The following is a 26,625-nucleotide window of genomic DNA, read 5'->3' on the forward strand; positions in this document are numbered from 1 at the left end:
ATTTCCACACAAGATACATCGCTCCTTTGGGGCATCGGAGTTGAATCAAGTTAGGGTTCAAGACTCAAAAGGTGACATCACTGTGGGTTGATATACGTGCGAATCACCGGGAATTAGCCCGGTTGAATTAATTATCTATAACATCATTTCTGCCTCTCTACCATCTGTGCTATGAATAGAAACGATATGATGTATCCTGGGAACAGCGATAAGGGTAATCTAGGTGTTGGTTTCTCTCGTCAGTGGTGATGTGATCGTGACTTTTGCATGTCTTGTTCATTTCCTCTTCTATGACTCATGTTGTATATAGCTCGAAAATAGTGCTTGTATTTAACAAACACTGTTAGTTTCGTATGGATTCTGAAATCAGTCTTCAGTAGAATGAATTTGGCTATGTATCGTCGGACTCGGCGTGTTAGTTAATTCAGGGAGGTAGAAAAAAGGCACTGAACGGTGCAAAGAAAAATATGCAGTGTATGATATCATTGATAATGTCCAAAATGGTATCTCGCTCTATACAAAACGTCTATATCTCTGTACAAAAACAGGCGCTCTCATAAGTCCCAGCGATTCCCGCGGGGACAACTCATCCAGTGGGGTAAAATCGGAGCCATCAGCAGCACACATCGGGTGTGAACATAGTAGTAACCGGGTAAGTGTCCCCCGTCTGAGGTAGTAGTTAGTACCTACGCCCAGAACAACAGGAATGCATTCTCTCGTCATGAACCTGTGTGCGTTCCCCCCTCACCGCATGGGAACCGGCCCGGTCAGTGAGGGTGGGTACGGATGCTTATAATATAAGCAGGCCCGCGATTTAGGGTTAGGGCCCGGGTAGGGGACCAGTTCAACCCGATCCGGTCATTTACTGCCACTTTCCGAGTGGGTCGTTGTCCACCAGTGGCCAATCCGAGCGCGGCGTGAGTGATTTTTGTTTTTTTTTTTGCCTTCGCGATAAGATAGGCGTTCACTCAGCCTCGGTCTCATACTCCTCCCCGCATAGTTGGAGTTGCTGGTGCATGAATGCCCGCCCTTCGGTATTGGCGAATCCACCAATGCCAAATGCCGGGATGATCCGGCACATGCGTGTCAGGGACGCGCCGATCCAGTCTCTGCTGACGCGTGCGATGCGGTCACGAGCCGGGAGCTGCATCGGTCGGTTGTAGAGGTCGAGGCCGAGGAGGTGGATGGGCGTGCTGACGAGCTGGATGGAGGCAGGGATGGCGAGTTGGGCGAAGAGGATCTTGGCGTATTCGCGGGAGGCAATCCAGTCGGGAACTGAGCTGGAGACCACGGCGGGGAGATTGAACGAGCCGAAGATGGTGAGGCCGTCACGGAGAAGGAAGGCGGAGTAGGTTGCGAGTGGCATGGTGCGGATGGAACGGCGCAGGAAACTGCTCTTGGAGACGGCTGTGGGATTGGGGATAGGATTGGTGGGCTTTGCAGCCGGGGGGTGACCGAAAAGCTGGGCGAACTTAACATCTTTCCAGATGCCCACGGACGAGTTGACGACGAATGTAGAGAGGAACGTCGCCATTCCCGCAATGGCGTGGTCGACATCAGGGTAAACCCGGTCCAGGACGGTTTCTGTGGCATTGGCTGCTGCAAATGTTGCGGTGTAGAGGCCCCAAACTAGAAGGCTCGGGCGAGATGTAAGGAAAGTCGCTGGCTGGGTGATGGAGAGCCACAGATGTCGGCGGAACGCTGGCAAGAGAGGCTGGTTGTGCGAAGACTTCTCCACGACAAGTCTAGGGTACTGTCAGTCACATTCTTCCAAGTTTGAACGGTGGCGTTATCGACGATCTAGGGCAAACGTACCGGTCAAGAATCATGACGGCCGGAGTGATCAGTGATGCTGAGCCTGCAGCAGCTATCACATCTGCGGTGAGGAGTTCCGCTAAGCGGTTCCTCGGCATGGTGAAGGGAAATGCCTGGTGGATAGGGAAGTCCTGTTCCATGTTGATTGTGGTAACGTGCTCTCGGGTTCCGGTAGACAGTCAATCCATATAGTATTTACTGGGGTAACGAGGGTTGATTTCCGGGCGCGTCGTTTCTGGCGTGTAACCGTGTACGTCTAGTGACTCAACAGAAGGAAAAGAAAAATAATCAAAGGAATGGGTAACCACAAGAGTCTATGCCAGTTCGTCAGATATAGTTCTGGGGCAGAGGGGAGGGCTCCCGGGGGCACTCACCTATTCTCGCTCAAACGCTGGGGTATACTGGGATAATGATGGACAAAAGAAAGGAACCTGGGGATAGATCCAAGGGAAAGATAAGTAAAGGAGGGGCTATATGAACCACCACTGTCCAAGTAATCATCCAGGCGATCCATCCCAATGAGGCCCAACTGTCAAGCCCACAATATTTACAACGAAGCATGAGAAATTCGGCGCACGCGACCAATCAAACGCGACCGGGCCGGGAACCCGGGTACAGTCGGGGTATTGGGCGGTACCAGCAAGCCGAAAGGTGAGAGTAATGGAAATTCAAGCTTCTCTACCGACTGGGATTAGAGGTGGATCGGTCTTCTAGAAGACGAGCTGGGCAGAGCGAATTGGCGGGCGCCGCGATGCTGGACCGGGTGGAGTTGCCCTAAGGGGGCTGCCCTGCCCTAATGTGCCCTAAACTCCGCATTGATCTACGGCGTACGATACAGTAGATTGTACGATTCTCTGATCGTCTCCCAGGCAAAATAGGACGCAGTAGTACTAACGAAAACGACGTGTCGCCGAGCGATAAGCCCGTCTCGGTAATAACTCGGAGGCTCTCCTGTCACCTCTCGGCGCTTCGCGGAATCTTGTCCAGCCAAGACAGCAGCATCGCTTCCATTTTATAACCCCCGTTAGCGAGCGTGCGAGTCGCCTGGCACAAGATCGGAATGTTTCACCCTTATCACCCTCGGCCTCTTTGTCAATGTGTTTTGTAACGATTTGCAAATACCCTCCAAAGTGGAGCGGACTATATGCAATAAGGGTCCACTTGCGCAGATGATAAGCTGATAAAAGATCGGTGTGCGTCCTGTTCCTGGCGGCTGGACAACGCACCCGTACTGGTCAGCGTGGCTTGTTTCAGGCACCGCATCGACCAGACCACAACGTGATTCTTCAGGATGTGGTGCCTGACTACTCGAGAGTAGATCTATACCAAGGTAGAACCATCAAGCCGGGTCAACAACAATTGCATGTTCTTCTAAGTGTAAGTGGGGTCTGAATAGGGTGAGATTCGTCTTCACAATGCTCCATTGACCTTTCAAATATGGTTAATCCACCACCAGTGCACCAAATTTCATGCAAATAGCTTACTGTATCAAAACTAAAAGCGAATGCCAACTATAGCTGCAATAAATAAAGAAAACGCTTCGAACAGATTGAAATCAAGCAGTCCAGGCATCGAGAAACTCGCCCAGGACAGTTTACAGAGATATTGAAGGTTGTTGTCCCCCGCTCCGATGGGATCTCTCTTACATAAGAATGCAACTACCGAATGTCAGCGTTTCCATATGCAAATAGGGGGGGGTAAGCTGCCTTACCAGCTGTTCTGCTTCTTCGCAGAGGTGTAGAACATCTTTGATTGCGAGGACAAACCCTCGCTCTAAAGCCGAGTTAGCTCCTTTCCTGGACCCACCTGCCAAAGACACCGTAGAGGTAGCCCTTACCTTGTTGACCAGGTCGTCAATCTTCTCTCCACGCTCCAGGACGCTCTCGATAGTCTTGTGGAGAACAATCTTGGTCTCGTCCAGCTCCTTCTGAATCTTCATGATACTGTCCACCTGGTGTGGGTCCTGGTAGGCCGAGATGTATGTCTTCAGGGAGGGGAAGGAGACGGGCTGGGTGGAGGTGCCTGCGTTGGGGTTGAGGGTGAGGAACTCATCGAGGACCTTGGAGAGGATCTGATGGGCGGCCAGCGAGGGATATTCGTTGTCGCTGATAATGACACCGGCGATGCCTTGGGTGCGCGCATACACGTGGAAGGTGAAATCTAAGAACAGGAGGGGCGGTCAGGGGGGATGTGGTCGGGTGGCGAGGAGGCACAGGTAACCACTTGCCTTGCTCCTGGATATCTTGTCTCTGGCCTTGCTTTGTTCTTTCGGCGACCGTCTTGCTGAACATGGTCATGAACTCGCTGATGCTGCCCCTAGTGAAGCGCGAGTAGCTGGTGAGCTCGCGCTCCGCACACAGCTCCACCGCTGGCTGTTGGGCATTCTGTAGGACCTATCAAGCACGGAGCAGGTTAGAGCGACACGACCATTCCAGGAGGGACCTCCACAGACTCACTCCGATATAGAGGATCTTCATTTTGACGGGCTCTGAGGGGTTTCCAGGCTGACTGACGTCGTTGACAGTTGGCTGAAGTTTTGCGGGGATCTAATCTCGGAGGCGGAAAAGCGCCTCGCCTCACCGCCTTCGCCCAACCTTATTCGCGTTCCCCCCATTTTTCTCAGGCAACCACTCACATGCTCCGGCGTAGTATGACTTGTCAGCCTCATCAGTTAGGCAGATACTACATACGTACATCCCATCATGATATATTGAAGCATTACAGTATTATCCTATGTACAAAACGTATCCAGGTCGAACGTCTAAGCCATGTATGACCCCACACTATGTATTCCGGCTTTCGGCGGTCAACGCCTCTCTCTCTTCCACAGTGAAATCACTCTTTGCATGGTGAATCCGCACGAAGAACACAACCACCAGCCCACCAACTAATGCCAGCGCCGTCTCATACCAGAAAACAGCCTTGAAGCTCTTGAACTGGCCCAGGTGTTCTGTTTCCGACTTGACAATATCCGCGAACCCAAGAAAAATGGCAATGCCGAAGTGTAGCGTGCAATTGATCAGTGCCCCGGCCAATCCCTGCTTGGCTTTGGGCAGATGAGTGGTGATGAAGATGTTTGAAATGTTGAAGCTGATGTCGATCCCGACGGTGCCACAAATCATGGCAGGAAAGACGAAACCCCAATATATCCCACCGTCAGGAATCACAGCGAAGAACAGCCCCGAACCGGCGTATCCGATACAGGAGATCAGCATGAGGATTGTTCCCGAGACCTTGTGCATGATAAGCCCTCCTGCGGTCGCAAGGATGAGGCCTCCAACCCCCATAGGGGCTGTCCATGCCACGATTTGTAGCGGGCCTGCACCCATGACATCCGACATGCTGCGAAGAGGGTCAACACAAACTGAAAACGGCAGAGCGGATTCGCACGCAGGCGATTCACTTACTATAGAACTGCATATAAAAAGTATATACCGAGACTCCCGTAGAGCAAAAGCAGTGAAATGACCAGCGGTGTCAGGTATTTGACTGCAAACAAGTCCCCGGGAAGCAGGGGGTTCTCGACCACCCACCCTTCCACGTAGACCATAAGTCCCAGAAAGATCACCCCCAAGCAGAAGCAAACGGGTATGTATGGTGTTTTCCACCCTTGTGGTGCGTAGGAGCTTTCCGCAATCGCAAACACGAGCAGGACAGCTCCTGGTACGGAAAGACAGCATCCAGCCCAGTCCATCTTAACGTTTGCCTTTTTCCTCTCAGCAAAGTCACTGGGAACTGAAAAATATGAAGAGATGAAAGTGACGGCGGAAAGGATTGCTCCAATGAAAAAGTACCATCTCCAGGTGAGGAACTGACTGCAGAGGCCTGAGAAGAAAATACCGGCAAAGAAACCCAACGCCGCGCATGCGCCGTAGACGCTGAAGACGAGATTCTTCCGCGGACCGGGTCGATATGTGCTACCCAAGATCATGATCCCAGACGGAAGGAACGCGGCAAGAGCAAATCCTTGCAGAGCTCGGCAAATGATTAGCATTAGCCAGGTTTGAGAGAAGCCGGCCAGGATTGATGAGACTGCCAGCCAGCCTGCCCCTGCAAGATATAGTACATAACCCCCGTACATGTCTCCAAGTCGACCGAATATGAGAAGCGTTGACGTAACAACGAGAGACAGTGCGGTTGATGGCCATACCACCGACGCTTCTGGGATGTGCAATTCTTTGACCAGTGTCGGAACAAGAACATTTGAGCCAGATATGTAATATTCCTATCAACGAGTTAGCTCTCCATGCTTAAGCAGCATGCATGCAAGAGTTCCATACCGCAAGAATCTGGGACATGACGATGGAAAATCCAAAAGCCAGTTCCGACCAAATGTTCGAGAAGCATGGAGGACGCTCTCGACCAAGTCGCTCGAGGTCTGCTCGGCCTGATTGCTGCTCTAATTGCGATGGAGACTGTGGTGTCCCCAGACCAGGAGATCCTGTTTCTTCAGCGGACTTCTCCATGTTTGGATCTGATCCACTGAGTGGTGTATCTGCAATGGGTGCCATAGCTGGCTAGCTAGTGTGGACTTTGAAAAATGACCAAGACGAAGTCCTTTCTGGGGGAAAGCTGTTTTATATATCGTTCTGCATTTCAGTTACTAATCGATTCATGGAATCTTCAATGAATTTCTAAGTACCAATGCATCGTGGAGACACCACGATCGGCACTATGGACGGTGTCGAAACGCCTTGCCTATTAGGAGGAACCAGTTCGGAACACGCCCACAAGGTGGCCAATGGCTTCTAGTGGGCAGCTGCAATCGAATCGGACCTCTCTCCACTAACACTATAAACGAATTTTTCCGGACCGCGTAGCTTAGTGGCCAAGATGTCAGTCTTGTCTTTAGCCTCAACCTTCCACCTCAACTTCCGTTTTAGGAAGTTGTCGGGAGTGGGGCCAATTCACAGCTTCGCGCCTCTTTCGGGCCTGCTCCTTGAATACCAGCGTATTCTCGCTTAGAATTTCTTTGCATTAAGACCAATGTCTCATGCGCTTTGGGGAAAAGACATTTCTGCTAAGCAATGGCCTCTAAGCCACTAACCCCAGTCTGGGTGCTAGTACACTATCACAATCCTCCCCAGGAAAAGCGTTGGTGCTTTATAAGTGTTCCTCTCGCACCGTCTTTGCTTGCCGCTCTCCTCATCAGCAGTGTTTTCAAAAGTTCTCTACATTTAGAAGTGGTAAATTGAACCGACTGCCTGTTACAAGTTCTTGAACCTCTCGAAAGCGGTGGATGTGCATTGAGATTGACAATGGCTTCTATTACAATGATCGCAGGTTGTCACTTATGATCCATTGTCCATTCCCCACGAAACGTCACTCAGATCACCTAGACTGTACCAACCACAGAGATCCTCGATCGAGCCAAGGGAAGAGCTATTCGTGGTGTCGTTGCTCGGTACATATGTGGCTAGGTCAAGACTCTCCTCTCCTCCGAAAGACGGGCCAGCGCTGGAACTGGGCGTTGCAATATTCCGACCCACTCCCGTCCCAATTCCAAGCACCGTCTGAGCGATCGTCTGCAGCTCGCGCACATTCCTTGCGATTCTCGGCCACACCTCGCCGAGCACCTTGAGACATCCGAGTGTCATCCGGATCTGATCTCTCGCCGTCGACAATTGAGGACCCTTCAGTAGAGAAGCGCAGGCTGACAGTAGCGCTAGCGTGCCCTCGCTCACCATGCAGGTGGTAAATGGCGTATGATGAAATTCAGGAAGCGGCAGTGCTAAAAGGCGGATCTGGGCCTCCACGGCTCGGAGCACGCGCACGGTGTGTACATTAACCAGATCTGGGATGGGTGTGTCGAGGGGTGGCTCTCGGGCACAGCTTGATATATCCTCTACTGCATTGAACTTCAGGGCTGAGAACGGCCGGTGTAACCCGATAGCGGACCTGCCAAATGAGTTCAGACTACGAGGCGACCATTCAAAATGTTGGCCGGCGGAATATGAGGGTGAGCTTACACATGAATGAGCAAGTGAGCTTGGAACATCAGCTCATCAACTTTTCCGTCCTTGTCCATGACCTGCTTGCGATCATTCGGCAATAACAATCGCCATCCGTCCAGACTGCTGTCTGCCGCTTGAATGACGTGCGTCGAGTCTTCTTTAGTTGCGATCTTTGGCGCTACGGATATCGCCGCTGCGGCACATTGTACGGCTCCGATGAGATATGCAAAGGATGAGAAATGGATGGTCTCGGTGGAGAATTCGCGACAGTTGAACTCTTGTAGCGTACGAGGCTCGGGTATATCCTGGCCCCAGGTGAGCTTTTCCAGGGCGCTGAAACGAGACGTCCAACGAAGCTATGGGTGTCAGTACTTACCCCAGACTCGTATTCTAGCTCCTCACAGGGTAGTTCCACCGTAGGGGAAACATTCGCGACTCGAAAGTTCATGGTCCCCAGCGTACCGGTGTAATAGGCGTCCACGGTGTACAGCATCCACCATGTCCGCCTCCAGCATTCCCTCAGCACGGGATCGTCGCGCCCATGCGATGCCGCAAAGTCTGAAAGATACATCTCCAGCTCAAGGGCAACTCTAGTGGCGGCGTCCATCTCCTGTTTGGCGGCGTCTTTATAGTCATACCAGAATAAAGCTATAGAGAGTAGGAGTCGACACTGGACCATGATTGGGTCAGACGGTGATGTTTCTAGAAAGTATGCTTCAAGCTGGTCCCTCAACGAGACTGGCCATTCGCGCGACGTGTAGATATGTCCGATCAATCGCATCGCAGCAAGAAGGGGTGCGAAGCTGGACTGTCTCTGTGGATCTTGATACAGTCTTGTGAGATGTTTCCGGGGTAAGAGAAAAGGGTGACACCCATGGAATTTCTCATAGTATGCCTTAATTAAGGGATCGTTCTCGATGCTATCGGGAGGAGTGGTGCTTGCGCCCGGATACGAGATACCTAAGATGACCTCGCCGACACTGATCCTCTCGCTCGGCTCAGGGTGCAGGTCCCCCGCCATCAAGGGAGCCGTACGGCCCTGGACCTGCGGAATCGTTGTATAGGACTGACTACTCAGGTTGGGAGTCGATAATGTTCCCTCCCCCGCCGCAAGTCGTTGGCGACGATCAGCCAGGCTGCGCGGTCTAGCCCACCGCGACGGGATCGGGCATAGCTACACTCCTGTCCAAGCTCAGCGCAGCGGGTACAGCAAGGCCGCTTGCCATCGCACTTGACATGACGCGAGCGGCAGGGCAGACAAGCCAGCGAGGAGCGCGTGGCTCGACGACTATGGGAGCTTGATGTAGAATTAGAATCCATGAGGGTCGTCTCATCGGTCGATCGTCCAGGTTGAAACGTGGCGGGTATTCATACAGAGCCGGTAACTAATCGTACAGAAAAATACGTCTCTGCAGTTTGGGTACCCGCAATAGCCTATCCATCAAATCGAATAACCGTACCAATGATTGTCGTGGCGAGGCCATATCCACCCAACCTTTACCCCACAAACCGGCGACGTTCTAGATGCGATTTGACCTAGTTACTCTTTCTTTTGCCAGGTATTGACAGTACAAGGGCCATAAATCTACGGCATGATCCCTACGAGACGATAGAGTACACTAGTCAGTCGTCTACTAGAAGCTCCAGGACGTGGACACGGAAAGCTTAAAAACGGTTCCAGTAGAGTCGGGGAATCCAACCGTGGAGAACAATAGATTTTCACGCTCAGTCAGTAAGGAGTGCTCATAGGCCTCTCGCAGCTATCCACTGTTTTTCAACTGCAGATACCCGGGCCCGCTGCGAGGAGATCTGCAAATCGGACTTGGCCGTGGGAAACCAGAGATGGCGCAGTCATTCTTCCTCCAGGAAGTGAGGTGACTGACTGAATAGGCAGATCGGGTACTCGGTGATCCTGAAGCCGTGATAAGGCCATAAACTCAAGATGGATGAACTCCAAGCAAGCGTAACCACCATTGGCTCGGGGAGTAAGTGCGAGAACGCCCCTCTGAGCAAGGACAAGGAGAGTTCGATGTCATTCGTTGAATCTCCATTGCCCTTTCGTCATGTTACAGCCTCGCTCTCGTATTGGCGATGTCCCAGTCGATCGGCGTTGGGCTGTTGGGAAACAGAACCCTCTATCATCCTTCACGTATAAATAGACCCCTTCTCTCGCACCATGGACAAGGTCAATCTATAGCTTATACCCAACCGACTCAATCCACTTACAGAACGCCTTCGAGACGTGTTTGACATGCAAACAACATATCTCGCTATGGAAGAACCAACCTACGATCCGAGGTATGCACACCCACGTTGACATAGCAAAACACATCCAACGAAGATCTTCGCTAATTTCTACAACACCAGCCGTCCTCTTGCGACGACCACCATTGTCTACCAATATAAGCTGGTCAACTGTCCTGGGAAGACTACAGTGGGCCTGCTCGTCGAATACCCGCCCGATGGGGCCACGCCGCCTCATCGGCATGGAGGAGCCTCCGTCTCTGCGTATGTGATCAAAGGCTCGGTGTTGAACAAAATGAACAACGACCCGATGAAGGTGATCGGACAGGGCGAGTCGTGGTATGAAGCCCCGGGGTGCCATCATCGGATTAGCGCCAACGCCAGCAAGACCGAACCCGCGACGTTTTTTGTGAACTTCGTTATTGACACTGAGACTCTGGCGCGAGAGGGGCCGGCTGTTCTGGTGCAGTATGACGAGGAGTATAAGGACATCGTCGCCCAGAAGATGAAGGCTTGAAATCACCGAACTTTATTACGTTCCGTCTACTTGGGGGGGTATGGTGTCTAATTGTTTTGCTAGGGCAAAATGTCATCTTCACTTGGGGTCATCTGTGCACGTTGCAAAACCTGTGTATGTGTGTGTGTGTGTGTGTACATACCTCATGCCAACAGACGGAGATCAACCTGGAGGTTGATCGGTGGATTAGAAACTCTCCTTTTTTAATTATTATCCAAAAATGTAGATCGGTTGCTCAGAAAGTGAGCGATTCACCTTGTTATTCCGATTAGATAGCTCTGTTATTGTGTTGGATCTGTTCTATACACGGTTAAGAAAAGCCGTCAGTAGTAGAATAAGGGAATGCTTTTAAGTAAAAAAATTCTTATTAGGGTTCCAAACATGGTCTCCAGGCTACACCGTCTCGATCGCTCGGTATCTCTCCCCAAAAGTTCTTATGACAGAAATTGTCACTAAGTATAAACGGTGAAACAATAAGAAGCTTGATAGCGATAAGCGAAATCAAAGTTGATTTGCTTGGCAGATAAAAGTCCCATCGTGTGCGAATGAGGTAATTGCGAAATAAAACAACTCATCTCATTATGTCACATCAGGTTCCAGGACACTTGCTGGCCGTGAGACATCACAATGTAGACGAGAGGTGCCGTTACAGATACATAAGAGCAGTCTTAGATTCAGGTAGCCCTGCAAGGCATGCAACTACGTGTTACCGAGCCGTTGTGTCCGTATTGACTTATAATTAGACGGCGAAGACCGATCGAGATTCCCGATAATATACGTCAGGTTCGAAGACCTCGGTGTAGGATCGGATCGACCAGCATAGGGTATTACCCCGGAGGGTAAGCATATTGAACACATCTCACAGGTTACGCAATCGCGAGCAAACTTCAGATATATGCGGGCAGTTCTGAACGGAGCTAATGGCAACCCATCTCGTGGTCCCATTAGCAAGGCTCGATACAGCATTCTCTACGCCGTAGTCCGTCTACTGTTGCATCGGGTGAAGAGGACTCCTATCTGAGAGAGCTTTCGGGTTTCAGTATCTGCAGCTTTCTCTCGCTGGCACCGACCAATTGGATATTTGGGGATCGGGTTCGTGGCACAAACAGCTCACATGTTGCCCATCGATTCGTGTCCGACTGTGTACCTTGATTTTCTCCACGAAAACTGTCCGGGGACCAGACTCCAGAGTGGAGAAATAAGCTCTGAAAGGCGCTCCAATCGGTGTTTAATTCCGCCCGGCAATCGAGGTGCAGCCAGTGTCATGTCCAAGGCTCAAGGGTTCTGCGTGGGTACCCTATATTGCATGGATGCTATTCCGACGGAGATGATAGATCCATGCCAACGTGGGTTGGCGCTATGCAGGACACACCGACCAGCTCCAGACTATTCTTTGTCTGAACGACCCATGTCTATCATGACCGCGTCGAGAAGGTGCATGGATGATTTTATTAGTAGTGCCAAGCAACGAAATTTGCGCGCTCTCCACCGGCAGCGTTGCATTCGTGCAGTGGGGGAGCAAATACGAAGCAGCCTTGTAGGCGAAGAATCGTTCCTTTCTTGGCAGGCGGAAAGGCAAAAAAATCAGAAAAAAAAAATTCAAAATCAAAATCAAGATCACTAAAACAGAAATCAGTAAATGAGCACGTGCGACAGCGAGTTCATGAAACTGGTAGACTTCGTTTTGGTGCCATGATCCACATCGACGAATTCGTCATCTTTTCCAAACCCTTCCTGCTTGCCAACCCTCCCATACAGCATCCGGTGGTCTGGGCGCCAAGGAGCGCTCCGATCTCTTCCAATGGCTGTCATCCTGCATGTCTAGGCATGGCACGTCCTGAACTCCGCCAAACGCTAAAAATCGGACCCCCAAGCATTGTTCACCAATTCACGGTAGTCTCGTTAGGAATCACTTAAAAGGTCCCCCAAGTCTCCTTCCCACTCCGTAGATAATCGAACTTCATTGCCCCTCAGGATCGATCGTTTCTAGATCAGCCCTTCGTCAGTGACTACGTCTGCATAGGGGTGCAGTCAAAGCTTCCTCTCCCATGACGGGCGAAAAGAACATGACCTCAGGGTCGGGAGACTCTCCTTTGAGTCAGCCGGCCCATACTCTTCCATATGATGTCGTGATTAGAGAACTCGGCACCAGACTCGATGAGGGTTTGAGCACGGATGAGGCGAAACAACGTCTGCATCAGTATGGCCCCAACAAGCTGGAAGAAGGCGAAGGCGTCTCCGTCATCAAAATCCTCATCCGCCAGGTCGCCAACGCAATGATGCTAGTTAAGCGACCCACTTTCCTTTGTCATGATCCCCCCCTTCATTGTATAAGAGCTCCCAGAGTCTGATCCAATTCGTCGTTGTAGGTCCTGATTCTGGCCATGGCGGTCAGTTTCGGTATCCAGTCATGGATTGAAGGCGGCTTCATCTCCGCCGTGATCGTGTTGAACATCATCGTCGGCTTCTTCCAGGAGTATGCCGCCGAAAAGACCATGGAATCTTTGCATTCGCTGAGCTCGCCTACGGGTACAGTCTCCCGAGACGGTCAGACCTTCTCGGTTCCCTCCGTGGAGATTGTTCCGGGTGATATGGTTGAATTGCGAACAGGTGATACAGTTCCGGCAGATATCAGGTAGGTCCTCCGTGTATATCATATGTCAGTGCAATGTTGGTTGACGGTAGAATCCTATCAGATTGGTCGAAGCCGTGAACTTCGAGACGGACGAGGCCCTCCTCACGGGAGAATCACTCCCTGTCCAGAAAGAATATGATTCCACTTTCAAGGAGGACACTGGCCCTGGCGACCGTCTGAACATTGCGTATAGCTCCAGCACGGTCACTCGCGGCCGTGCCCGTGGTGTGGTGGTCGGTACCGGTATGTCCACTGAAATTGGTTCTATTGCTGCGGCTCTGCGGGCCAGCAACAGTAAGAAGCGTCCAGTGAAGCGTGGCCCTAACGGGGAGACCAAGAAGCGGTGGTACATCCAGGCCTGGACTCTGACGGGAACCGACGCTGTCGGTCGCTTTCTTGGTGTCAATGTTGGAACTCCGCTGCAGAGGAAGCTGTCAAAACTGGCTATCCTTTTGTTTGGAGTCGCTGTGCTCTTCGCTATCGTTGTAATGGCTGCCAATCTCTTCAGTGACAACAACGAGGTCATTTTGTATGCGGTTGGAACCGGTCTGAGTATGATTCCGGCGTGCTTGGTGGTCGTTCTTACCATCACCATGGCTGTGGGTACGAAGCGCATGGTTGAACGGAACGTCATTGTTCGCAAGCTAGACTCTCTCGAGGCCCTGGGTGCAGTAACGGACATCTGTTCTGATAAGACGGGTACCTTGACTCAGGGTAAGATGGTTGTCAAAAAAGCTTGGATTCCCTCGAAAGGCACATACTCCGTTGGCACATCCAATGAACCCTTCAATCCCACCGTTGGCGATGTAACATTCACTCCGGTGTCTCCTGCGCACTTTGACGATGAAAAAGAAGGCGAGCCGGCGGCGAAGCCCGAGGACCTCATCCCGGGGAACCGTCCGTTGGAGGACTTCCTGGACGTGGCATCCATGGCGAACTTGTCTCATGTCTATAAATCCGACGAAGGGGAGTGGCGCGCTCGTGGTGAACCAACCGAAATTGCCATTGAAGTATTTGCTTCGCGGTTCAACTGGAATCGCGATCGATGGACTAAAGGCGAAGGCGCCGTGTGGCACCAGAATGCAGAGTTCCCCTTTGATTCCACGGTCAAGAAGATGTCTGTCATCTTCACTAAGGTTACTCCGCAAGAGGAACGCTCTATGGTTTTCACCAAGGGCGCTGTCGAGCGCATCATCGATGCTTGTACCACGATCATCTGGGATCAAGACTCGTCCACACCTGTACCCATGACTGATAGCCACCGCGACTCGATTCTTCACAACATGGAAGAGCTCGCCAAACTTGGTCTCCGCGTGTTGGCCTTGGCTCACCGGCCGTACAAAGAAGAGAGCCGTCTGCTCGAAGATTCCGATATCAACCGTGACGATGTCGAAAAGGATCTCTGCTTCCTCGGACTGATTGGTCTGTATGATCCTCCACGCCCAGAAACGGCAGCTTCTATCGCAGCCTGCTATCGTGCCGGGATTGAAGTACACATGGTCACTGGAGACCACCCGGGAACCGCCAGAGCCATCGCACAGCAGGTGGGAATCCTCCCTGCAGATCTCAACATGGTGGCAGCCGACGTGGCTGACGCTATGGTCATGACCGCCGGTCAATTTGATAAACTCACCGACGACCAAGTCGACGCTCTTCCCACCCTGCCTCTGGTCATCGCACGCTGCGCGCCCCAGACCAAGGTCCGCATGATTGACGCCCTCCACCGCCGCGGACGCTTCGCCGCCATGACCGGTGACGGCGTCAACGATTCCCCATCCCTCAAGCACGCAGACGTCGGCATCGCCATGGGTCAAGCCGGATCCGACGTCGCCAAAGACGCCTCGGACATCATCCTCACCGACGACAACTTCGCGTCCATCCTCAACGCCGTCGAAGAAGGCCGTCGCATCTTCGACAACATCCAGAAATTCGTCCTCCACCTACTCTCCGAGAACATCGCCCAAGCCTGCACCCTCCTCATCGGCCTCGCCTTCCAAGACAAGGACGGCCAGTCCGTCTTCCCCCTCTCTCCCGTCGAAATCATCTGGATCATCATGATCACCTCCGGCATGCCCGACATGGGGCTGGGCATGGAAGTCGCCGCCCCGGACATCATGGACCGCCCGCCGCAAGACAAAGCCGGCATCTTCACCTGGGAAGTGATGATCGATATCCTCGTGTACGGTCTCTGGACCGCCGCGCTGTGCCTCACAGCCTTCTCGATCCGCATGTGGGGGTTCGGCGACGGCAACCTCGCCCGCGGCTGCAACAGAGAATGGAGCGAAGAATGCGATCTCGTCTTCCGCGCGCGCGCCACCACGTTCGTGTGCCTGACCTGGTTCGCGCTCTTCCTCGCCTGGGAGATGGTGAACATGCGGCGCTCCTTCTTCCGCATGCAGCCCAAGTCCAAGCGCTACTTCACGCAATGGATGCACGACGTCTGGCGCAACCCGTTCCTCTTCTGGTCCATCATGGCCGGCTTCGTCACCACCTTCCCCATCCTGTACATCCCCGTCATCAACAAAGTCGTCTTCAAGCACACCGGAATCTCCTGGGAATGGGGTATCGTCTTCGTCGAAGCCATCCTGTTCTTCATGGGTGTCGAAGCCTGGAAATGGGCCAAGCGCGTCTTCTTCCGTAGACGTGCGCGTGCCCTAGGAAAGCATCATTCTCTGGCCCAGGACAATGAGCCCCAGATGCCTTAACATTTGCTTTCCCTGGCCTCGCTTTCATTGTGGCCAGGGAATCCTCTAACACTGGGTTTATGCGTGCGTTATACGGGTCTTGACTTGTTGGTTTTGTGGATACTTTTAGTAGTAGTGGGTTTGAAAGGGGGTGGATGGGGTGGTAGTTGTTGCTGTTTTGTTTCTGTGATTATGTTTGCTTTTGCTTTTGTTTTTGTTTTTGCTGTTGTTCTTGTTCTTGTTCTTGTTGTCCTTTTAGGTTGTGCTTGTGGGAGCAGTGTCTCTGTACCCCTTGGACTGAGCCTGGTAGGTAGATTTGTAGTCCCAGTACTAGTAGGTAGTTTAGGGAAAGAATGCCACTTCGTAACGGGTTCTGGGAGTCTCGTCTGTCTACTAGCCCCTCCCGGATGCGGTATTTGTTTACTGGATGATTTTATTCCCTCGTATATACCTCTTTTACGTAAATAGGCCGTGCGATTGGTCGGGCTGTGATTAGCGTAGAGTATAGTAGATTATCTATCTTTATATCTATGTCTCGTGTTAAGTGCACTACACTGTACATAATAGCCGCAATTGACCGAAATCGAGTTTTAGGATGGCGGGCGAGTATAACGCCTAACTGAGGATAGGATGGCGATCGACATCGACCATTAAACAAGTCCTTCCGACGAACGGGCCGAGGTAACGCAATCTAGAGCTGGGGGGCTGCCTGCAGAAGGTTGGTTTTTGGTGAGATTTGTTAGTAGCACGGGTAACAAGATCATGGAGAAGCCAGGAGAGAGCCCCTTGGGACGCGGTAGCCTGCCTACGCGAGGCTGCTGAAGCAGAGAAAAGTAACCCAGGATGGTAGTTGGTATATAGTGTGTCAATCTCACACTTTGGGGGCTCAAGGGAAATTCGTAGGCCGTCTGGGTTTCGGCCTGGGTAGAATACCTTGAAAGCCAGAGAGATCTGTCGTCACAAGAGCACTGGTCGTTCGTCATCTAGTCCACAACAAAGGCCGAGGCTATGAGCCTGGCTCGGGATCGGTCCCTCGTCGTGGTTCTCGTTCTCGCTGTCTGTGAGCCAGCTGTCTTTCCTCGACCTACTCAGTGCAAGCATCCCGGGATGCTCCTTGGATCGAGTCCATTGCTCAGCCACTGGCAATTAACTTGAGAGCCTGACAGCATAGCAACATCTGCAGCCAGGCTTCCAAGCACAGGGAACGCTCCGTCTGGAGGATACATATACGGTGTCGGAACAGGGTTGGTATCTATCGTAGTGGTGGGATTGAGATTACTGTCAAGTTAGTGCAATGGTCTAAAAGCACGAGAAGGGAACCATACTCTAACCAGGGGAACGAATCGACTAAGACTTGATTCGTGTCTACCACTGGATCCGCTGCCAACACCGCCTGTTTAGCCACCTTCATCAAGTCCATACTGAGAACTTTTCCAACGGTGTATCCAGTATGCTCAATATCATCTAAGCATCTGATGCCCTGCTCCACCACAGCGAATGTTTCATGTGCCTTGTCCGGTTCTGTTCCCAGGTTCAGCACGTCGTAGAGTAGTGTCATGATGGCGGAGACCATGTACGAAGCCAGCGCCCCGTCGTACCGGATATCGGGAAACCGCCGAAAATAGACGTCGTGGGCCAAACTGATCAAATTGCGTGCTGCCGCCGTCGAGTTGTCGATGCATTCTTGCAGACGAATGCAACCTGCAGCGATTCGCTGCGCTTCGCTCGTGGATGTGAAGAAGGTCGTTAAAACCAGGGCCGGTCGGTATAGAAGCATCCGCACGATATTGTAGGCGAATCCCAAGCTCAGACGCTGAATTTCCTGCCAGTCCTCACCGACGGGTACGGACTCGTCGAAAAAATGCAAGTACTCTGGCAGACATCGGGTGGTAGCTTGTAAGGCAGCATCGTATTCGAGAAGAGTCTGCTCCACCTTAGATGTGTCCGCAAGGCTTCTGATACTAGCAGGAGAATAGACGTCCACTGAAATGTGGTCGGCCAATTTGGCAATGTCGGCCATAACCCTTGTCCACGTGCATTCAACTGCCGGTGGATGAAAAGGCTCATCCTTGTAGCATGGGATATCTTCGGGATACACGGTATCAATCTGGTTGTCCGATAACGAGGAAGGTCGGCCCATATACACAGATGATAACCGCTCGAAAACATACATAATCCAGAAGGTATGGCGTAATCGATGCAAATGTGGTTCGCGACCGCCAGTCACTTGGGATCGATGAAGACCTAAGACCATCGCCGTTCGAGTAGCATGACCCAGGTACAAATACGCATCGTTTTGCCGCATGAGTTGCAACGAGTACATGGCCTAGGATGTCAATATACATCCATACAAAAGGAAGGCTGGATTATGCGTACCTTCAATAGCATTAAATTCACCGCCTTGACACTTGGTTCCTGCATGAAGATAGAGCCTTCGGACACTCGACTCGAGAAGTATTCGGCCCATTCATCCGCTCGGTTTTCTTGCTCACTTTTCTTCAGCCTGATCACACGAGCCCCTAGAGCCAAGACCATGAATAGGATTTCCTGGTTCTTCACCGGCCGACCTCGTATCGGAGTTTCCCACATCTGCTTCCACGAATCAATAATCTCCGTATACACAAGCACCGGCATTTGTGGGTGGACGATTCTAAAGTATGCTTCAATAAATACATCGCCTAGAGCTTGAGGGAGGAATGCCTCCGCCGCCAACCGTGACCGGCGCAGATCGCCATCGGCATCAGCCGTGAACATGAACCTCTCCACGCCCCATTTCAGTAAACCATCCGGGACCGGCCCCGTGCGATAGGTGAGCAGTGATTCCCGAGCGGGCAATTTTTGAATTCGTTGATAGATTCTTTGCAGGAAGGCGCATCCAGACGACGGGCCTGAACATGGTCAGCATTGATCCAGGTCTCCAAAATACATCAGCCACCCTCACCGTAGAATTGGAAATTTCCTGTGTCGGGATTGGATACTCCAATGCCGGCCCTCAGCTCGTACTGCCGCTTGTAGTGGGCCGGATCGTCGATGAGGCGGATATTCGGGCAATCGCCAGGCATTGCTGGAGACTGTGGAGCGGGTAGTAAGGTTGCTGGGGTCCGCGGTTGTTCTTTGGTTTGGCGACTTTTTCTGTTACGTATGCTGCCCGTCCGATAGACGCATCTTTGAGGATTTCGGGCGCAGGCGTTGCATGGCTGTTCACCGTTGCACTTAATTTTTCGCGAACGACAATGTTCACAGGCTCGAGGCACACGCTCCCTTGGGGAAGGAGTCATTGTGAAAGAGCATAGACCCACACCGGCTAATCGGTGTGGTTGTCTGTAACGTTGAATGAGAGTGATATTTCTGTGCTTTCTAATCAAATGCCATGTATGCACATCGGGATATCTTTGAGCCGATCCAGCACATATTTAGAGACCCTCATTCATTGGTCAGATTGAAAAAGCAAGAGCTTGGGTCTTGATATCGCCCGCCCGATATATTTTCTGGGATGGTGTCTTGCCAAGAAACCACTAAGTTCTAGAATTGACGTTAGTAACATAGGAAGATAGGGGACAAAGAGAGTGGCCAACTCACCTCCGTTACTCAATTAGGGCATAGTCTCTTGAGCCGAGGAAGATATGGTAGTAGTAGTAATGGGAGTAGAAGAGGTGGAGATGAGCGCCGAGCGCTGGAAACTAAGCTTATGAACTGGTGGATTAGTAAGCCCACTAGGTCCGCCGTGGATTTGTCATCAACTCTTTGTTCCAGTGACCACCAACAATAATATATACTTCGCGAATCTTACATATTGTTGTTCCTTAGTCGATCGATCCCTGACCTCCAGTGCCCCTCCTTCTCTCTGTCCATAATAAAGATCTTCCCCTCCCTCCCCTCCCGATGATTCTCACTAACCACACTCTACACTCGCAAAATGTCCCAGAAAGCAGTTGTTTACACGGCGTCTAAACAGATAGCCCTCGTGTCGGACCGCCCTCTACCTAAGCTACGCGATGACTATATTTTGATTAAAACGGTCAGCGTAGCACTGAACCCCACCGATTGGAAGCATGTTGAATGGGACCTCGGGATCACTGGATGTCTCGCCGGATGTGACTACTCCGGGATTGTTGAGGAGGTAGGCAAGGACGTCAAGAAACCTTTCCGCAAAGGTGATCGAATCTGCGGCGTTACCCATGGCGCGAACGTTTTGGAGCTCGAAGACGGCGCCTTCGCTGAGTATATTGTTGCGAAGGGTGATCTTCAGATGCACATACCCGACTCGTTGAGCTTCCAAGAGGCTGCCACCTTGGGCGTCGGCATTTCCACCGTTGGCCAAGGACTTTACCAGAGTCTGAAGTTAGCCTTGCCAACGGAGCCTACTTCCCAGCCGGAACCGATTTTGATTTACGGCGGCTCTACGGCCACCGGCTCTCTGGCTATTCAATATGCCAAGCTTTCGGGCTACCATGTCATTACTACCTGCTCGCCTCACAACTTCGACTTTGTTAAGAAGCTCGGCGCAGATGCTGTATATGACTACCGGGATCCCAAGTCCGCCGCGGCTATCCGTGAGGCTACCCACGATAATCTGAGACTGGTCTTTGACACTATCTCTTTGGATGACAGTGCGAAGTTCTGCGACAACGCTCTTTCAACCAAGGGTGGCGAGTACAGCAACATACTGAACAGCAAAATCGAGCGTGAGAATGTCAACGATCGTGCTACCCTGGGCTACACCATTCTTGGAGAGCCACTCCAGTTCGGCGATCTCAAAATTCCTGCGATACCCGAGGACAGAGAATTCGCCGAGATGTTCTGGAAACTCTCCGAGCCCTTGATTGCACAGGGAAAGATCAAGGTGCACCCGGTTCAGGTTTGCGCCGATGGATTGAACGGTGTGCTGCATGGGATGCAATTGCTGAAGGAGGACAAGGTTAGTAGGCAGAAGTTGGTGTACAATGTAGCTGAAACTCCTTGATTTTGAATATGGTCGGCACGTTTCTTGGAGTCCTAGACTCTTCAATTGCTACTGTCTATCTCATAATGTTAGTGAAATAGTCATCATGACACAGATCAATTGAATATTGTAATTCACATCCTTCCTAGCAATACATTAGCATTGCCCATTCCTCTAATAGTGAAGTTATCTAGTCGTTCCCAACAATGTCGACAATTGCATGATATAACGGTGACAGACGCTAGCATACGATGAATGCAGGAAAAGTTCCAGAGAATGTTGGACCTGTCTTCACAACCCGAGCATAGTATGACTACGTCGTCATTTCTTTGTTCCTTGAAGTCCTTTGTGAAGCTCTGAGATTTTTTGTATGAGCTTGTCTATAAGAAGGCCCTCGTCTCCCTAACAGTCGCGTCTAAATTATTATTTTTGTGAGCCCTTCACCACTATATCTACTTAAGTGACTCCAGATTTCCACTCGCTTGGGTTTTATAGTATATATACCTACCCCTGGATCATACTTTATGCAACATCCTACAGTCTGCAACTCTATAAACGCAAATCTGCATCGGCAGGCGACATTTTCTATATCTATTTCACTACTGAAGCATCATGGCGTTATCGGAATACTTCTACTTTTCCACTGAAGCATAGTCTTCAAACCATCAGTCTTAGAAAGCTCGCAATATTCATCTGAGTATTTCATATATCCATCCTCAAAGATCCCCCATGAGATGGCAGAGGCCAAACAGGTGGCCCGGATCGGTTTACCCGGCCTTACTACTGGGGCAAACAAAACGAAATCGCATGCATTGCATGATGCGGCCTTTGAATCCCAGAGAGCTCAATTCTTTCCAGAATAGACATACTTCCACGGGATGTGGATGGGAGAAGACTGCAATACTCCCAGCTAAATGATGGAAAGCTAAACACCTCGGCGAACGAATTCGAACACAATACGAATCTCATCATCAACGCCATTGACCCCCAGTCCAGCCGAGCGCCATGTCCATCTTGCTAACGTTGGTCCACCTGGTTCGCTTCTGGCCTATATTGAGCGGTGCAGGTCCTACGAACACACAAACAGGCTGCTGTTGAGAAGGGTGCGGATCTGGATGTCCCTTGACGCACACTCATCAGCTATAGTCAATAGTCTAGAGACTAAACAACGTCATATTTATGACGTCCTGACTACATTATGTTGGGTGGTAAGAGCTCATATCTTAATGTTTGTTTCCAACTGTGGTGGACGATGTGGTTACAGAGACAGACAAGTCCTCACTACTTGCCTAGGGAAGCCGGCGCCTTGCGACTCGAGACACAGCGGGTAATTGGGGAATATCAGCAGTCAGAACCGACCAGTAGTGGCTGGGCCTCAAATGTTGCCATTCATAATCGTATCTTCAGGTTCAGGCGTGGGACTTACCCGGATGCACTGCACTAGGTGGCGGCTTACTACTATCAGTAGAGAGACACTACGTCCTCTCTTTCGCCTTCCAATAAACTCATTCTATCGGCCAACAACTCATAAGTATGGGCCCTGCGTACTCTCTGTGGTACGTATGCCTCCGGCCCGGCCATTGCTGGCGACTAGTAGTATTCTACCCATATTAACGCAAGTTCGTAGCCTCAACTCTTGAGCTCGGTTTCCAGACAGGTGCGACGGCCTCGATGGTCCCTGTCGAGCTCTTTAATCACAAACACACCAAGAAGTCTCTTGAACCAGTGTATATCGACTCAACATGTCAAACGATAGATACAATGCATAAAGCTCCATTGACAATATTAAGACATCTTTGTCACAGGCCTTGATGTCAGTCCCAGGTTTTGTGAGGATTGCAGGATCCTCCTTTGCATCCACCAAACACATCTTCCCACTGTTTTGACAATTCAGACAATTTCTACGGAAGTATATGCACGGTCGTGATGTCTGATAATGTCTCTTCACCGTGGTCCCTGGGGGATTTGGCTCAAACGCTCTGGGAGCCAGCGAGGAACTGACCGAACGGCTAAACTCTTTTCACCCCACCAATCTAAAGAAAGAGGACATGAGGTTCGCTACCAAGTCTACATCCAATAGCAAAGTCCAGGCCACTATTGGGGAGTTTCGCAAGCGCCTTGAGGTGATGGCGTTTATCACACGCTGGCTGAAGGGCACTGTGTTATCGTCGCTACCCCGGCTCACGTACGAGATATAACGAGCCGGGCCTCTCCATTCCTCAACAATGCCGAGATGATAGAGCTGGCGAATATATGCGGTTGTGGGGGACACCACGGTATAACAGACGAATAAGATAGGTACTGGCATCCCGGAACAGAAGCTGCTGGTAGTTCGTGTCCATACGCTCTATACTGAGGACGAGATCGCCAGGGATACGGCAGGGAGCAAATAAAGGATGGATTACCCACCAGTTATTCAGGATATGGATCTTGACGGTACTAGGATAGATGAAATCATGTTTCTAAGTACTGCCCTCGATTTCTATCAAAAGCAGACGGAGAGGCCACACAGGCTTGCAGATAAATGCCTTGTGTATTACACGTTGAGTCTAGGCTAAGGATGTTATAGATGGGTTTCGTGGCAGGTCGACGACGGCAGAATGTTGCACTCACTCGGGCGCTATGAACATTATTCAAAGCAAGGGCAATGTCGTTTACTTGACCATCTCTCGGCCCAGTTCAATATACAGTTTGGCCGCGCTTGCAGTTACTTATGTTCTTCAGACCGTGTTCCACCTGATTGACTTGGACCTTTCATCCGTCGAGGTCAGCAATGCTATCTCACTTGCGCACTCTATATACGATTCGTAGAAAAGGACGAACTGGTGTTGTTGCCGACCACCGGGGAGCCGGGCGGCCCTGCAAGCGGTGCGCGAACTTGAGAAACCCCTGTCATATTTAGCAGGACCCGCGCAGGCTAAGGTCGCTCGCCCCCAGGTTCTTCCACCGAGTCAGGAAGCTGTCGAAGCAATGGAGGAGCTCACTCGCCGGCTCGAGGCATGCAAGCGCAACCTCGACAGGGTAAGGGTGAGCTCCCGTTGCTCCTGGCATTGCGGAGCCTAAACCGTAACATGCTCCGTGTGTTCTATGAGCTACGGGAGCTCGGTGGCAACCAGCTACTTGGAGATGAGGACCTGGATGATGAGAGGGCTTGTGTGTTTTGGGGCCCGCTGGCGGGCACTCGCCTATCAGTCATTTCTGACAGGAACTGTCTTTCCTCAGCAAGACAACGGCACTCGCTAAATAGTTTCCATCTCACGGATACACGGGACAGTTCACTCACAGGATCAAATGATGGAATGGAAGGGCGGTCATCGTCTCAATCCCGCCATGCCAGTAGACGATGAGCAGAGTCAAGTGCGCACGCTCATTATCAATTCGAAGCCGCCTAGGCAAAGCATCAAAACATTTCGATGGAAATCGAGTTCGTCAAACGTTTCTACGGACGGCTAGAGATTGCACACATCTTCCAAGCCCATCTTGAGACAAAAGACGTGACCGAGCTTATGAGGCATTTTAATAGGAAAAGGGCGGAATGGAGATACAGGCAATATGTGAAGTAAAAAAGCTTCAAGACATCGACGTATACAAGGAGCTCAAGCTACACTCTCTGTATATACTTTCAATATCAAACGACTTTGGGTTGCCACAGCAAAAGAAAGGGTTCAAGACAGGTGTGATCGAATCCGGTATTCACGCACGACTAGAGCTTCCTGGACACGTTCAAAAGGAATTGCAGACGAAGATCGAAAGAGACAGAACGCGCAAAAAAAGATTGCGAAGGAGACGCCATCTAAATAGCAAAAAGATTCGCAAGATATATGGACCTGATTCACCACAGATGTCGACGAGTTTACTTGCCCTTTTCCAAAACCCGTGGACAATCAATATCAATAGGGCATGGCCATAATATCGATCGAAGCGACGGTCAGAAGCCCAGTCCTTATCTGAACACCGGACTGGCAACTCCCTCAAGCGCCATGAATACCTGGAAATCTATATGTCGCTCCACCGAGATACGGTTCACGTACGGATTGCTATATTATATTGTCTACATCGGGATATTTCAATAGCCACATCCTCAACCGTTTCAGCTATTGCTTGTCGAGATCCAGACTATTATAACGGATCCCATTTAGTGTGATAGTCGCTGGCGCCGTCATATGGAGCCGCGTGTTTCGAGACACATGGATAAAATCCCTTTCCATATAACCTACTCTTTCTTCAGCTTCAAACATAGTGCCGCCAACATCTGGTGCAAGCTTGGAATCCCTTTCCTCAAAATGGGGGACAGTCTTTGTTCATAGATTACTATATTCCTTTCTTTCGGAGCCTGAGCTCCTTGTGAAGCTGTGGACAATGCTTTCAGCAAGTGACACCCCTTATAACTTCGTGGCTCATTTGTGAAAGTCCGCAAGAACAACTTCGGAGCGACGGCTATACCCCAAGAAACCATGATATCTATCGCCACAGACTGCCGTTCGTGACGGAGTCAGAAAGGAACGCGTTATAGCCGCACCGAAAGAATCAGAATGAAATTACTTTTTCTTTTGAATCGTTAGATTCCGAGTCGTTACTGCATCCTACCATATATGACTGCCATAATTTCGGTCACACAGACTGCACACAAGCTGGCCGCGAGTGGCACCTTGTCTCTGCTCTGTGGCCAGGGAGCGAGAACAAATAGGACGACCTGCCTCTGCCGAACACTTAACTATCGGACGTATAGGTATATACAATGCCAGCTTTAGAGATAGGACCCAGTAAGCTATGTAGTGGTAAAAGTGGGCTACTCCGAAACATATCCACGCCTTTTCCAGAACAAAGATTCGTGGATCCAAGGGGTGAACGTCGTTGTTCTAGTACAATGAAACAAACGGCCAAACAACCATGTGCCGGGGTACATCGAGCTGTATCGTCGCGGTGCACCCAACTCACTTCATTAGTATTAATCAATCACGCTATAGCCTGCTTACGAGTGGAATATCCCGCTTGAGGGTGTTCAGCATTCGGTATTGCAGCCCTTACTCAAATATGCCGGCATAGTTATCTGTCTGGGCGAGCACGACGAGATCGGTTTCAATAAGACCCTTTGATTCGCAAAGTCGTCCGCAGAAGGTGGGTTTGTATACCCTCAGGATCGCAGCCGCCAGCAGTAAATTGGCATCCAAAGAGCCGGAGAACGTATGGAAGGTTTGGGGGAGCTTGCAACATTGATCCTGAAGAAGTCAACCGTACGTGTGGCAACTGTCGATGTTCCTAATCACAGAAGAATAGATTGCATGCGTTGGCTTTGGCCATTGTTAGCCTTTCCTATTTCACTGGCGTCTCCTAGGCCGGTGGCCGTCCGTCCTCAAGTCCATTGCCCATTCGTTGCAAGTGTTTCCCTACCACTTCCTTGCCGGAGCTTTGTTGGACTTCTGGATCGATCCCAGGCCCGATTTCCTGCGGTACGGTCAACCAGATGCTGATGGTAGGCAGTCAGGTGGGTGAAGGGTTTGCCCAAGGCAGGAAAACCTTCATTGAAGTAGATATTGGGCGTGTTGCTAAGCCTGAGACGCTTCAGACTAACATAAAGTTGACCAAATATCGAATATTCTGTGTTGGAAATGATATGTGCGTTCCCCAATCATATGAATCCATATATACACGTGCTATCATTCAACCATGAATCTAATATAACATCCATAAAAATCTAAATACCAAAGCAACATCAGTAACAACACCATCTAACCCATGCACCAAACAAATCCACATAACCATACCTCATAAAAACCCATCTATTCATACAGACAAAAAAAAAAAGAAAAAAGAAAAGGCAATCACCAATCAAA

General features: G+C 50.8%; 8 protein-coding genes across 8 annotated transcripts; 3 read left to right on the forward strand and 5 right to left on the reverse strand.

The window, feature by feature from the left end:
- Nucleotides 1-964: 964 nt before the first annotated feature.
- ABOM_009027 (uncharacterized protein) lies at nucleotides 965-1,955 on the reverse strand (the record flags this gene model as incomplete). Its single annotated transcript, XM_022536155.1, has 2 exons — nucleotides 965-1,745; nucleotides 1,816-1,955. The coding sequence occupies 2 exons, from the start codon at nucleotides 1,953-1,955 to the stop codon at nucleotides 965-967; spliced, it is 921 nt and encodes a 306-aa protein (XP_022386525.1).
- A 1,567-nt stretch (nucleotides 1,956-3,522) lies between these two features.
- Nucleotides 3,523-4,292, reverse strand: ABOM_009028 (palmitoyltransferase YKT6; the record flags this gene model as incomplete). Its single annotated transcript, XM_022536156.1, has 4 exons — nucleotides 3,523-3,588; nucleotides 3,653-3,886; nucleotides 3,960-4,208; nucleotides 4,272-4,292. 4 exons carry the CDS (start codon nucleotides 4,290-4,292, stop codon nucleotides 3,523-3,525), a joined length of 570 nt encoding a protein of 189 aa, XP_022386511.1.
- A 306-nt stretch (nucleotides 4,293-4,598) lies between these two features.
- Nucleotides 4,599-6,326, reverse strand: ABOM_009029 (putative MFS multidrug transporter; the record flags this gene model as incomplete). Its single annotated transcript, XM_022536157.1, has 3 exons — nucleotides 4,599-5,157; nucleotides 5,223-6,040; nucleotides 6,096-6,326. 3 exons carry the CDS (start codon nucleotides 6,324-6,326, stop codon nucleotides 4,599-4,601), a joined length of 1,608 nt encoding a protein of 535 aa, XP_022386512.1.
- A 780-nt stretch (nucleotides 6,327-7,106) lies between these two features.
- ABOM_009030 (putative C6 transcription factor) lies at nucleotides 7,107-8,790 on the reverse strand (the record flags this gene model as incomplete). The annotated part of the gene is made up of 3 exons (XM_022536158.1): nucleotides 7,107-7,713; nucleotides 7,785-8,074; nucleotides 8,146-8,790. The coding sequence occupies 3 exons, from the start codon at nucleotides 8,788-8,790 to the stop codon at nucleotides 7,107-7,109; spliced, it is 1,542 nt and encodes a 513-aa protein (XP_022386545.1).
- A 1,251-nt stretch (nucleotides 8,791-10,041) lies between these two features.
- Nucleotides 10,042-10,530, forward strand: ABOM_009031 (cupin domain-containing protein; the record flags this gene model as incomplete). Its single annotated transcript, XM_022536159.1, has 2 exons — nucleotides 10,042-10,067; nucleotides 10,137-10,530. 2 exons carry the CDS (start codon nucleotides 10,042-10,044, stop codon nucleotides 10,528-10,530), a joined length of 420 nt encoding a protein of 139 aa, XP_022386544.1.
- Nucleotides 10,531-12,578: 2,048 nt separating this feature from the next.
- On the forward strand, nucleotides 12,579-15,870 carry ABOM_009032 (cation-translocating P-type ATPase; the record flags this gene model as incomplete). The annotated part of the gene is made up of 3 exons (XM_022536160.1): nucleotides 12,579-12,815; nucleotides 12,900-13,165; nucleotides 13,227-15,870. The coding sequence occupies 3 exons, from the start codon at nucleotides 12,579-12,581 to the stop codon at nucleotides 15,868-15,870; spliced, it is 3,147 nt and encodes a 1,048-aa protein (XP_022386516.1).
- Nucleotides 15,871-16,937: 1,067 nt separating this feature from the next.
- Nucleotides 16,938-18,911, reverse strand: ABOM_009033 (fungal specific transcription factor domain-containing protein; the record flags this gene model as incomplete). The annotated part of the gene is made up of 4 exons (XM_022536161.1): nucleotides 16,938-17,127; nucleotides 17,175-18,175; nucleotides 18,226-18,737; nucleotides 18,791-18,911. 4 exons carry the CDS (start codon nucleotides 18,909-18,911, stop codon nucleotides 16,938-16,940), a joined length of 1,824 nt encoding a protein of 607 aa, XP_022386546.1.
- Nucleotides 18,912-19,765: 854 nt separating this feature from the next.
- On the forward strand, nucleotides 19,766-20,812 carry ABOM_009034 (zinc-binding alcohol dehydrogenase family protein; the record flags this gene model as incomplete). Its single annotated transcript, XM_022536162.1, has 1 exon — nucleotides 19,766-20,812. The coding sequence occupies one exon, from the start codon at nucleotides 19,766-19,768 to the stop codon at nucleotides 20,810-20,812; it is 1,047 nt and encodes a 348-aa protein (XP_022386517.1).
- Between the last annotated feature and the right edge of the window lie 5,813 nt (nucleotides 20,813-26,625).

The sequence above is a fragment of the Aspergillus bombycis genome (assembly GCF_001792695.1).
Source record: "Aspergillus bombycis strain NRRL26010 chromosome Unknown contig00082, whole genome shotgun sequence".
Taxonomy (NCBI): domain Eukaryota; kingdom Fungi; phylum Ascomycota; class Eurotiomycetes; order Eurotiales; family Aspergillaceae; genus Aspergillus; species Aspergillus bombycis.